This window comes from Python bivittatus, unplaced genomic scaffold (assembly GCF_059951505.1).
Source record: "Python bivittatus isolate LINGU-HERP-01145 unplaced genomic scaffold, Pbiv_v1 ctg000560_np1212, whole genome shotgun sequence".
Lineage (NCBI taxonomy): Eukaryota > Metazoa > Chordata > Lepidosauria > Squamata > Pythonidae > Python > Python bivittatus.
The window spans coordinates 3441778-3454227 of NW_028277083.1; the positions used below are offsets into that span (position 1 = coordinate 3441778).

At 43.9% G+C, this 12450-nt stretch overlaps 2 protein-coding genes across 7 annotated transcripts in view; both read right to left on the reverse strand.

The window, feature by feature from the left end:
* GNA12 (G protein subunit alpha 12) overlaps positions 1-2872 on the reverse strand; it is a 50935-nt gene extending 48063 nt beyond the window's left edge. Inside the window, exon 1 of the mRNA XM_088147765.1 lies at positions 2731-2872. Coding sequence (XP_088003891.1) covers positions 2731-2872 — 142 coding nt within the window. The remainder of the gene's footprint in view (positions 1-2730) is intronic.
* The window catches only part of CARD11 (caspase recruitment domain family member 11), a 61006-nt gene that overhangs the window by 8755 nt on the left and 39801 nt on the right, over positions 1-12450 (reverse strand). For 3 of the 6 annotated variants that reach the window (XM_088147981.1, XM_088147980.1, XM_088147986.1), the window contains exons 22-24: positions 10473-10597; positions 9159-9274; positions 723-5949 (exon numbers count right to left, since the gene is read on the reverse strand). In XM_088147981.1, coding sequence (XP_088004107.1) covers positions 5745-5949; positions 9159-9274; positions 10473-10597 — 446 coding nt within the window. In that variant the 3' untranslated portion in view covers positions 723-5744. The remainder of the gene's footprint in view (positions 1-722; positions 5950-9158; positions 9275-10472; positions 10598-12450) is intronic. The other 3 variants (XM_088147984.1, XM_088147985.1, XM_088147983.1) reach the window with 3 other exon arrangements.

Consider the following 12450-nt stretch of genomic DNA (forward strand, 5'->3'; position numbering starts at 1 on the left):
AATCCAGCCCTGGTATGAATCTAGCACTGTTTTTGGTTTGTTCCACAGTCCATGGCTTAGTGGGCTGTGCAAATCCAGCCAAGCGGTCCCCAAGCATCCTCCTTCATCAGCATCATCAGCACCAAAATGGCATTTGTAGCATCCTCATGGCTTCGCTTCCCTGTTGCTTCTGCCTGATGCCTGTGGCCGTCCTGATCTGCCTTCTTTCTCCATCTGGCTGACTTTACTTTCATAAACTCAGCTTTGACTCCAGCTTAGTCTTCCTGGATAGTGTTGTGATGAATATCCCAAATGAACACCTTTTCTCCATGTCGCTCCCGGGCTTTTGGACCAAGCCTTTAGACATGAAGGCTCCTTGGCTTCTGTTTTAGACAACTGCCCATATTATTCAGTTTGTGAAGCTTGATAATAGGAGGGATGACTTAGGTGAGGGTCAAAAAAGTGCAGAGGGGAGTTGCAATGGCACAATCCAAGTCCCACATGTTTTTTCATGCGATGTTAAAAAAAAAAAAAGTTGGGCTTCAATCCTATCATTGTGGTCACCAAGCTCTGTGGGAACAAGGCCCCCTTTTCTTCTATCCCCACCCATTTTGACCTCCCCAATAGATGAGAGCAGTGTTTCTTAAACGTTTTTCTCTCAGCACCCCTTCCCACTTTTAAAAACTATGGAGGACCCCAAAGGAGCTTTTGTGGGTATTGTGGGTATATTGATCAATATTTACCGTATTAAAAATGAAAAGGGATGCATTTGCTGCCATGACCGCTTCTCACGATCGTTAGATGGGATGTTAATATTGCATTCTTTTTCAACAGAGGTTGGCAAATAATTTTGATTCCACGGAGCCCGGAGAGAGTCTCGGGGGACTCCCAGGGGTCCTCGGACCACACTGAGAAACTCTGGAATAGAGAAAGTCGCTTGCTTCCAAAGACACACCAGCCACCCCTCTGGATACCGAAATCTTCCTGAACCTGTGCAGATTTGCATTATCAATTCACTGAAGCCACAGTGGTGCACCCAGAACTGAAAAAAAAATGGAAGGAGGGAGGGAGGGAAAAAGATTCATGTTTCCTTCTGCTGACACAACACATAATATATTGTCAGGGAATAAGCATCTTTCTTGCAGAAAAGGTTAACATCCTTGTAAATTAAAAATAATAACATGAGCGCCTGGGGCCATAGATGTGTTCAGCTGCCTGACCTGATCTTAACCCCAACCTGTAATCATTCCAGCTTGCTTCAGAATCACTGTGTGTGTCTACCGGGGCTGTAACACCCAGGGGTGTCCTCGGGGGTGCGGGGGAAAGGTAAAAAAGTCAAGAAGTTGGCCACCACCATGCAGTTGAAGCCCCCTTTTTAACACGTGCCACATTGCCTGCCAGAAGGGGCACGCCTTTGGATTTTTTATGTTCCTATTTTGCTTTTTATAATAACTTCATTAAATTTTAAAAGAAGAACAGTAAGAACCAACAAGAACGAATATTAAGAAAAAATAAGAAAAAGAAACAAAAGGGATTAGAAAAAAAGGGAGAGTAAAGATGAAGAGTGCAGAAAAGAAGAGATAAAAGAAAAAAAATGGACTTCCGACCCTCCTTGCAACAGATAAATTTACAACATAACTTCCATTATTTCTGTTAACCCATATTATTTCTAATCATCAAATCCCTACAACGTAATTTCATTTTTTTCTGTTTCCTGCAAAAAGTCCAAAAAAGGGGCAGGACTTTGAATGCACAACTGTGGCCAACATCTTGACATTTCCGACCCCTCCCCGTGGACCCCCACGTCCAAGGCTTTTGTAGGATCTGAAGTGTGGTGCTTACTTACGGCTTGCCAGCATCCAGTGTTCTTTCATTCACACCATAGCCATGAATTTTAAAAACAATCTTGCAAATGAAGGAGGAGACCACTATCCCCAGTTGCAGTTGGGTGGCCAAATCTCTAAAAAAATGGAAGAATTTCAAACACTCTGCTCTGTCATTGAGTGGCTATCGCTGTTTGGGGACAGACCCCTCTCTAAATGGCCTTCTGGAGATTCTAAATCTAAAAATGATGTTAGCAGGAATGGCTAGAGCTGCTCATGTGGGCTAGATCTTCTTCCAGAAATGCAATTTGAGTGGAGGCGGGTTGCCCAACCTTCTTAAACCAATGGATCCATTCCTCTCCTTTCTCCAGACTGGTGTTTCTCAACCTTGGCAGCTTTAAGTGGACTTAAACTCCCAGAATTCCCCATCTGCTTCGGATGTGGACAGCAAGGAAAGTTGTGATAAATTTTCCAAGCCTTTGCTAAGGGTTTGGAAAGCTCTTTGGGGCAGACCCACCAGGCCATAACTCACCCTTTGTTGAGCAGCAAGAGGTCCACATCACTGCGTGGAGAATCAGCAGTCTCTCCCTTGAAGTTTGATGTAGGAGAGTTTGCCAGGTGGTCCTTGTCCTCTGTTTAACCATGGCCTCAGTAAAGGGACCCAGTGCTCATCCAGTGGACAATTTGTCTCAGAGCCTATGCCGATTCCGTTGAAATGCAGAAGAGTTAAGGTTCCAAATGTTGCTTTAAAACATTGCTGACATAGGAGCCGCTGAGCGTTTTCTCTGAGGATTGCCATCCAATTAAAGGATTTAGCTGTCTTGATTAGGTTTTAAGTGTTTTGATTTTAACAGTTGATTGACTAAACTCGGTACTTAGATCAAGGCTATAAAATGCTGCCTGTGAGGCAGTCAACTCTGTAACTTACCTCTGGACTCAGTCAATCTGGTGGGGTCCTTATCGTCAACCACTGACCCATCTTGAAGGCTTCCATCCCTTCCCCCATGAACTGAGATGGCGTCTTCCTGCACATCGGCCTCCATGCAGAGGCTGAAGAGCTGGACTAGCATGGCTGACCTTTGGGGATCCCCCAGCAAAACTCACACCCCAAGGAAGCAAGGGTCTTCTTCAAAAGCAAGTGTGAATGTGTGTGTGTTGGAGAGGGGGGAACTCAAGAAATGATGTGATCTCAGAAAGAAAATTGACAACACTTCCCCAGAAGCAATACTCGTGACAATGTGCCTGCAGGTGTGCGAGACAGAATGAGATACAGGTTCACACCTCCTGTCATCATAAGCTACACCGTACTTCATTTGGTTTTGTCTTGGCACGTCCAGTGAACCTTGGCTTGACGTGAACGGTGACCCCAGTGCCCAAGTCTCCTGCTTGCTCCCAGTTAATTTTTAAGAAAACCAAAGAACAGCTTGCTCAGTTCAGTTTTGATTAGGGCTTGTTGAAGATGGTTTGGGGAGTCCGACTTGGTCCAGGAGAAGCTCTGGAATGGATGTTTCGAATGGGCCCGTATCTTTACCTCTACAGTTAGATTTATTTGCCTTTTCTGGAGCTTTTATGCCAGACAATAATGATGCTTCCCTACCCCCTTTTTTCTAATGATTCTGGCATGGCCCACTAGTTTATTATATTCAGTGATTACTCTCCCTGATGGATGTAACACAGCTTAAGGTCCTGGTCAACACCCAACAGAATCTGCCCAGAGAAATATCTAAGAAGGCTACCGATGCACTTATGGTCACCGGGGTTAATCTCCATTTCACCTCCCTGGGGGAGCACTGCTCTCTCTTCCTCCCCCAAGCCTTCCACACTGTGTTCTCTACTGCAGCAACCTAGATGTTGCAGCAGAGGTGGGGGAATGAAGCTGATTGACAGGCTAGACTCCTGTATGTTGGCTGAAAAAGAAAATCAAACACTGTGAAATAGCTGAAACCCTCACAGGCAACAACATCCTTTCTGTGCTTTCTCTACTGCAAAACATTTGAACATCACAGTAAAACACGATTGGAGATGGAAAATGTTATCTCATTTGCTTGTTTTGAGTCTCACAAGCACCCAAGCCCATCTTAAAATCCGAATGCCCCATTTACCTGCAATAACTACATTTCGGCCCATCTTTCCCTTCTAAAATCCTGTTCTGGTTATCTTCTTCATACACTGGACTCCACTTTATCCAAAACAAGCCCCCCTCCCCTCCCATATTTTGGCTTAACTTCTCACAAAAATTCTCCCTAATCCACAGCCAGTTGCAATCAACGAAATGACTAGATACAAGAGCATCTGCAATATTTGATAGATGCCCACCGAGGAATGGAGAAAGAGAAAGACGATGGTTTTCATGTGCTCATCAATGTCTTTATAGAAAAAAAGATGTCAAGTGACAAGGCAGTTTGCAATGGGTATGAGGAAGAATTTGCCACTTAATTGAAGATTTCCAAGTAGGGGACCGGTGGCCACCACCAGCCCCTAAGCCTTGGGCAATCTACATTCTTCAAAGGGCTAGATATGGAAGATGCTCAGCCGCAGCTGGCTGAGGACACAATCTGCTGGCACAGCTGTGCAAACTCTATTTATTTTCGCCCCATGCTAGCCCCCACTGAGGCCCAGGGGCACACAGAAACGCATGGCAGCGTCGTTTGGTCTTTCCTGCTCCAGATGGCTAAGGACATAGCTCCTCAGTGGACTTAGAGTTGATTTAACAGGAGAGCTTGGGCAAAATTACTCAACTGTTTCCTGCAAACATGTTTAGTAGCACTGAGGAGAAGCTGCCCTCTTGGTAAACTTCTGACATTGCTTGAGGGAACACCAACCTATTTGCACAGCTTCCACTTTCCGTAGCCCTCAACCATTGCCCATCACCATTCTCTGCCAACTGCTTAGAGACACGGTGGCCTCTTCGACTGCTGGGATCCCTGATAGGGTGGGATCACTTAAAGAGAGGGCAGTAGTAGTAGCAAGGGATAGAGTGGGGAAAAGAGGCTGAAGGAACAACCCAACTAGCCCCTGGAAGATACAAATAGGAAGGGGAATAAAAGAAGAACATTCGCACAACCCAAATATTTTTTTTTAGAAAACATTGCTATCCTACTGAAATCGCTGCTGTGCCCTGACCCCTGAAGCTACAGAATAGAGAATATTCAAGAGCCATATGTAAGAGTCATCCCTGATCCTAAGGGAACTTTACTGACATCTGGAATAAAAAAATAAATGGCTCAGGAAGGATAGAGTTAACTGCGGTTTTCAGTCCTGGTAGCCAAAACAAGAGCTTCTGGATTACTATCCTGCTTGTGGCCTCCTTAGAGCATCTGGTTGAGAAACCAGATGGTCTTTAATCTGGCCCAGCAAGACTGTTCTTATGATCTCAAAGGGAAAATGGTTTCCCCTTTCCTAAGTTGTATTGGCTTCATAGAGAATAGAAGATGCAAGACTCACTTTGAGTTCTCTCTCATGACACACAATTTGGCGGATCTGAGGACAGTTGAACCCATCTCTCCATGAGATGGCAATGAGAAAAGCTGATGCCTTCCCTGGCCACTGTCAGAAATGCTTCACCGTGACCCTCCCACTGTCCATTTTCAGACCCTGCAGTTCCAGGTTTATACTTCAAAATGTCTTTTTTGAAACTTCTGATCTTCAGTAGCTATTGTTCCAGAAATGGTGGACACTACAGCATTGGAGCCAAGCTCCCTGGGAGAACAATCCAGTTCCATACCCCAAAGTACCCATTAGAAATGTCATGGTTCAACCTTTACATTCTTCTTTTTTTCAAACATTCTTTCACACTCAACGTTCTACCTGTCGCTGAGAATCTCAGATATCTGATAAAGAGAGAAGAAAGGCTGCAGGCTTCACTGAAGACCCTTCTCTCCTCTTGAGTATTGCTTCGTTATGTTGCCAGCAGGATCCCATGTCACCAGTGGGATCTGTGATTCACAACTGCTCTTCATCAACCCAGATGGTTTTCTGCTGTTCTTCCCAAACTTTATCCTTGATGATCCGAAGAAGATCTTCAATGCTACTCCATGAATCAGCCTCCAACGAGGCATAAAGGCAGGGCAAGCCCTCCAGTTCTTTCTCGTTCTGACGGCACGTCCGTAATAATTCATCCTCCACTTCTGGTTTTGGTAGCAGCTTTCTACAATATACAAGAAGCCCCCCCCCAAAAAAAACAGCTGTTACCCATAGATGTGCATGGACATACACATAAACAGACAGGTTTGGGGAACAAATTTCACCAACTTCTTCTGCCCCTCTGAACAATCAAGTATTCTCAAACCAAGGATTGAGACAAAAATGCCTTAAATCAAGATGGTACCCCTGAAAGGGAATAATGTGATGAGAACAGATGTAAATACATCCTTAGATTATAAGGTTCAAGTTTAGAGAAAAGGGGATTGAGTAGATGTGAATGAAATCACAGAGCTACAAGGGTCTTGCCTGAGAATTATCTCCATAACACATTTCCAAATAGATGCTAAAAGAGGCAAAGTCTACATGGCCTTGGTCTTATATTCTTAAATCCTTTATTCCAACCCTAACCAAGTATAAATGTGCTTATATCCTTGCATTTTCCTTCTCATTCTTCTCTTTCTCTGTTGTTTTCTATTATCTACTTGGACTTTTAAGGTCCACTGGGAGCAGATACCTATATTCTGCCTATGGAACCCTTTTACCACCATGCGGGTTCAGTATGAATGGATAAATAAGGGGTGATGTTCCAGTTCCAAGATTTTCAAAAATGTGGAGCAGCTTGTCTTGTTTCCTTACATCCTTAAATTTAGATTTTGGCATATTTCCTTTCCTTTTTTTCATGCCCCATGCTTGACTTCTTTCATTTACCACTTCTTACATCTTATGTATTTTGCTGAAGTTTCACACCCCTGGAAGGGAATAATGTGATGAGAACAGATGTAAATACATCCTTAGATTATAAGGTTCAAGTTTAGAGAAAAGGGGATTGAGTAGGTGTGAATGAAATCAATGGGACCTATTAGTTTCAACTTACTTATGACTCATTAATTTCTGACATAATCACAGTGAACTTTCTCTGGATCAGGAACAGTAACTTTAACTCAGCGGGAGCCCTATGAAACAGATCAGCGATTCATTTCAGCCAAAGAAATCGTAACCCGTTAAGTAGTATTTTCCTTAAAAAATCTGCATTCTCTCCCAGTGCCTTGTTACATCTGCATTTTCCAAAATGCTTTCCTGAACACTAGTCAGCTGCGTTCTGTTAAAAACGTTGGCTGTTTTAACATGCAAACAATGCATGATGCACAATTGATTTTCAGGTTTTTTTTTTTGGCAGCTAGCATTGTTGCTACAGCTAATAAACGAAACAAAATCACTGTAGCTGAATTTGATCAATCAAATGCTGTATTTCTGAGTTGAACTGAAGTATAGCATTTCATGGTTTGCTCACACTTTGTGCCTGTGTTGCCAGAAGAAATGCAATATAACTAAACTTGTCCCCCACGTATTGTTTATGGTTCTCCAGCATTTATTTACAGATAACTTAGAGATCCTTTCAATCTTCCATGGGGCAGAACATGACTGAGTAATAATTTGCTATTGATTTTCTATTATGTTTACACTTTGGCTGGTTTTCATTGTCATGTTCTGTAGACACTTCCATTTGTTTTCTGAAATTGGGGAGTTCAAGTCTCTTTCTAGTTATCCAATTCATTGTTTTACAACATAAAATTTTATTACTGCTGACCATTTCAGAAAAACGTAATCCTACACAGGGACACAGAAGATCCAGATTCACAGAAGTCAGTAAAGAGGGAAAAGATGCCCAAATGCAAACATCAAAATACACCCTTAAATGTTGCCACTTGCTCACAAAGCACATCTGTTCAGTTCATAGGAAAAACATCTGGGGGCCTTCTAGTCCACCCCTTGCCCAAGAAGGAATCCATACTGAAGCCAGCTTCTTCATGAACCCCTCCAAGGAAGGGAAGCCCAACACCTTTCTGCATTACTGGACTGAGCCCATTTTCTATCAAAAAATGTAATACATGGAGTCTAGCTTTCGTTTTTCTCAAAAAGGTTTTGTTCTCTCCAAGGTTTCTTGCTTGTAATTTTATTCATAACGGTTATGATGCAAATTTCCCTCCTCCAAGGCCCCACGGGTAGAAAAGGAATAGCTTGCCATGTTTTGATTCTAAGTCATCCGGGCCACGGTTAACATCTGGAGGGCTGTGACCATATGGCAGCCTTTTTTACCCTGTGCCTTCCAGATGTGTTTGCGATGATAGATCTGCAGGCTGCAACAGACACAAAGAGTCTGATTTCCAAGAATCCACAGAGACTTCCGCCCCTAACAATGAAAACGAAGCCAAACTTTGAAACAACTTTTTGGATATCACAAGCCCGCAGACAGCTGTAAGGGAAACGACATACACCGAGACACGTTCCCTGATTAAGCTCCCTTAAACTTCCTATTAGTTTCCTATTCCTTCCTTCCTTCTCCAAGACCGAGATATGTTCTGTACCTGTTGGATAGGATTTGGGGTCCAGATGAAGTCTTGTTCCAAAAAAAAAAAAAAATGGTTTGAGACAACAGCGTTTAAGCTAAGAGCTTAAATATTGTGGGGAAAGTGTGAAAATAGGAAAAAAGAGCGAGTCAAAAGGAAGGGAAAAGGAAAAAGGCAAAAGAAAAAACATGCAGAACAGATGTTACAAAAATACTGATGTGTGGGAGGATGCAGGAAAAAGCAGTGCCAACAGACAGAACTGTCTATATCAGTGTTTCTCAACCTTGTCAACTTGAAGACGTGTGGACTTCAACTCCCAGAATTCCCCAGCCAGCCATGCTGGCTGGGGAATTCTGGGAGTTGAAGTCCACACGTCTTCAAGTTGACAAAGTTGAGAAACACTGGTCTATATTGATATACCATGGAAATCAGTTTGTGCTCATAATAATTCATGGTGGACAGTTGGTAACAACTGGAGGCCTGATTCTAAATCATCAGTTGCACCATGGCTGGTGGTACTTTTGCCCTCTTCCCCAAATTCACCATCGTATCATTTTTTTTCCCAAACCAGGAAGAAATAACTGATGGACAAACAGCGTCAGATGTGCAAATCCTGAAAAAAGAGAAGGGGCCTCTCCGGGATGGGTGTGAGAAAATAATCAAGGTGGTAGCTGCCTCTCCAAGATCATCCCCCCCCACACACACTTTTTTTAACCTGAGTTCATTTGTGCAGTTGCTGCAGCCATTTTGACTTTTTTGACCCTCCCCCATCAACATTCCTGCAAGAGACGAGGAATCCCTTTATTTCCTTCCTCTCGCCAGGAGTTCTTTTAGGACGGAACAACGCCTGCCCCTTTCAACATACCTGAACTTCTTGATATTTTTTTCTGAGACTTTAATAAAGAGAACAATGGGATATATCTTGGCTTTGATTAAATCTTTGGTGCAGCTGATGCCAACTTCAAGCAAGCAGTGTTTGTTCTGTAAACACAAAGCCAGCACATGTGAGGATTTCTAAGCACACAATCTCCAACAGGATCAGGTAAATTGGAATCAATTGATCGCACATCTGATATGACCGCCTTTCATCAATAGCAGATTAACCCCTCCCGATTCTCCAGGTTTTTCCATCCATAGAAAGTTTCGCTCTTCCAGTCCTACTGTATCACCAACACTCTATAAATGACTTCCCTCAACTTTTTTCAGCTGGCCCAAGATCATCCCATGAGCTTCACGGCTGGGGAAAATTTGAACCTGCGTCTCTCTGGTCTTAGTTCAGCTCGGAAGTCGAGACAAAAAGCACGACCAGGAGTCCTGGCTCTATCTTTATTGTAAGGTTACATTAACAGAATCTTGAAAGTATTCCTCCCCTCCTTTCCTTTTACTCCCCAGAGAACTAGGGAGGGTCCTTCTGAAATGCTTCCCACGCCCCTTTTCCTTGGGTGGGCTGAGATACCTCTTATACACCAGTTGTCCAGTCTGTGGCTCTCCCTCCTGTCTCCCAAGGTCATTCCCATAGACCATGACATCTAAACATGCTGGACTAAATGAATTTGCTTTTTTCCTTCCCCCATGCTCCCAGGACCCCACGGGGAAAAGAAAGAGGAAGCAGAAGAGAGCTGAAGTCCACACATCTTAAAATTGCCAAGGTTGAAAAACACTGCCTTAGATAATTCCCAGGGTTTTTTTCCCTGGAATTTTCCCCCCTCTTAGAATCTGGAAGGCATGATTATCTTTTGGGGAAGAAGAACACCAGAAGCCCACACTGTAGACCAGGGGAAGTTAGTTTAAGCCTAAATAACCCTGGGATTGTTTGGGGCTAAAACTCCTACAGGGTTAGTTGTTGGAGTTCACTAACATGTTTTGCTCACATGGCCCACTACCCCCTCTCCGCCCCACCCCAGCTAAGAGAACAGGAGCGGCGTGAAAGGAGCAGAAAAACAGTTTGCAGCTGGCTTAGCTCCTGATTTGGTGAAACTGATGGATTTCACAAGACTATGGAAACAACGCCAGATGTGGTCTCAGCTGTTGATGACCTTATGGGGGAATACAGAATATGGCCCACGATGATTTTTGCACAAAAAAAGGAAAAAACCGTTGGAGGAATAAATACTCTTTTCTTCAATTTTGCGCCAACTGCGCACATTTTATCACATTGCAAAAAGATTGGGAAACTCACCTTAGCAGCAACAGCCCCGATATTTGCTGGAAAAATACATTCATAAGTGTGTGGATTCTTTTCTCGTGAATAGATTATTGTTTCTGTGGACTGCCTCCTGAAGAATTCTTCCTTGGTTATAATATCTGGGAAAGAAGGAGCAAAAAAGTTCGAGGCAAAGTTGGGATTGTGCATAAATGCCTCTGGACTGTCAGAGCAAAGAGCCATCCAACTGAATGGACCCTCCAGGGTTAATATTAGCAAAGGAGATCTTGCAAACCCAAGTCAATTTTAGGCAGTCCCTGAGGGAGCTGACTTAGTTTTGAAGAATCTCACAACACTTGTCCCAGGAGCATTAGGAAGCAAAAACTCTATGGGGCCAGGTCCCTGAAACCATTTTTAAAAATGTATTTCCCCGAAAGAATATTTAATGCCAAAAGTAAGACATTTATAGAATGAAGGACATAAATTACAGACGTGAGAGGACACAGACCACAGGAAGCCACAGACAGAACAGAGAGGATGCTGCAACTGCTGACACGGAGCACTGCAAAGAGATCGAGGAAGCAGAATCCAGAGCCCTCCACAGGCACAATCAATGCTGCGGGGTCATTACCCGCACCAAAGCCAGGTGGTTTCAGGAGCCACACTCGCCACTCAACTAGCCTTAGCATGATGTTAAGCATCATGTCTCCTGAGCAATATTCCAATGCCTTTTTAATCGCGAGTATTAAATTAGAGCTGTTTGGAAACTAACCAGGGATGATGTGGGTCACCCTCTTGCCTCTTCCCGACCTCCGGTGGGCCCCCTGCAACAATAGTGGGGGGACAGGGAGGGGAGGCAGGCCACAAGTGGAACGAATGGGATGCCATTCACAAAAGGGACGAGACAAATGATTGCAGTCATTATTATCCTCGGATTCGCAAGCCGCAGGCTTTAGCTGGCAGACAACATCGCTGGCGGCGTGTTTATCCTCAAGCTAGTTAAATCTGGAGAACTTAAGCATGACCTATTTCAAGGAACAACGTACGCCGTACCAGGTTGGGGGAACAACCGGCGTCTGCGTAATTGCTAGCCCGTGTTGCGGTGTCAAGATTCTTTGGAGAGACGGCGTTTCAACAAAGAAGGGTGTAAGATCTACAAGGGGCAGGATAAATGGATTTGCATAAAAGGCAGTAATCACACAAGAATTGGATCAGATCACGAGGTCTTCTTTTCAGCAGCCGGTTCTCTGGCAACCGGCAGAAAGAGGTTTCTGGGACACTTGAAAAGAAAACAGGGAGATAATTGCGGGTTCCTGTTGTTTGTTCCCAGCATTCGTATTTAGCCCCTTTCACAACATGGAGACGCAACCACCCCTTTGCGGTCTTCCCTGGATTGGTCAGCCAGCCAATGTATTGCTGAACCACCATTATGTGGGGTTCTATCCATGTTCGCCCCAAAGTAAGCCTCTCTGTTTCTGAGGACCGCAGTACATTTCGTAGGGAGAGGGGGAGAAACGCCACTAAAACAGTGGCACCTATTTTCACAAAAGCCCAAAGGCTTGAAAAGGAGGAGGTGGCACAGGGGAGACATCTGCACACCAAGGATTCTGGAACTCAACCGGCTTTTTCCAGCAACCGGCCCGAATGTGCACTTTCTGGATTAATACAGTCCCGATTACGTGACGTCCTGAATTACGCAAGTCAGTTCTCAGCTAAAAAAAAAAATACAGGTGATGCGCAGAGCTTAAAAGGAACACATATAGTGGGAAGGGGGAAATGTCATCTGAAAATGTCAGTGTGCATTTTCAGGCCTCTTTAAAAAAAAGGAGATTGGAGCAGGACAGATGTGGGTCAAACACATGGGAAACTTAAATGAAAGTTGTAAGAATGTATCCAATCCGATACATTCTCAGCATGATGTTGTTCCCTGTTCTTAATCTCACAAAGTTATGATGGCGTAGTTTATGTTTTATTGATCTGTTATTGCCTGTTTAAATCTTCATGGCGGGCTACC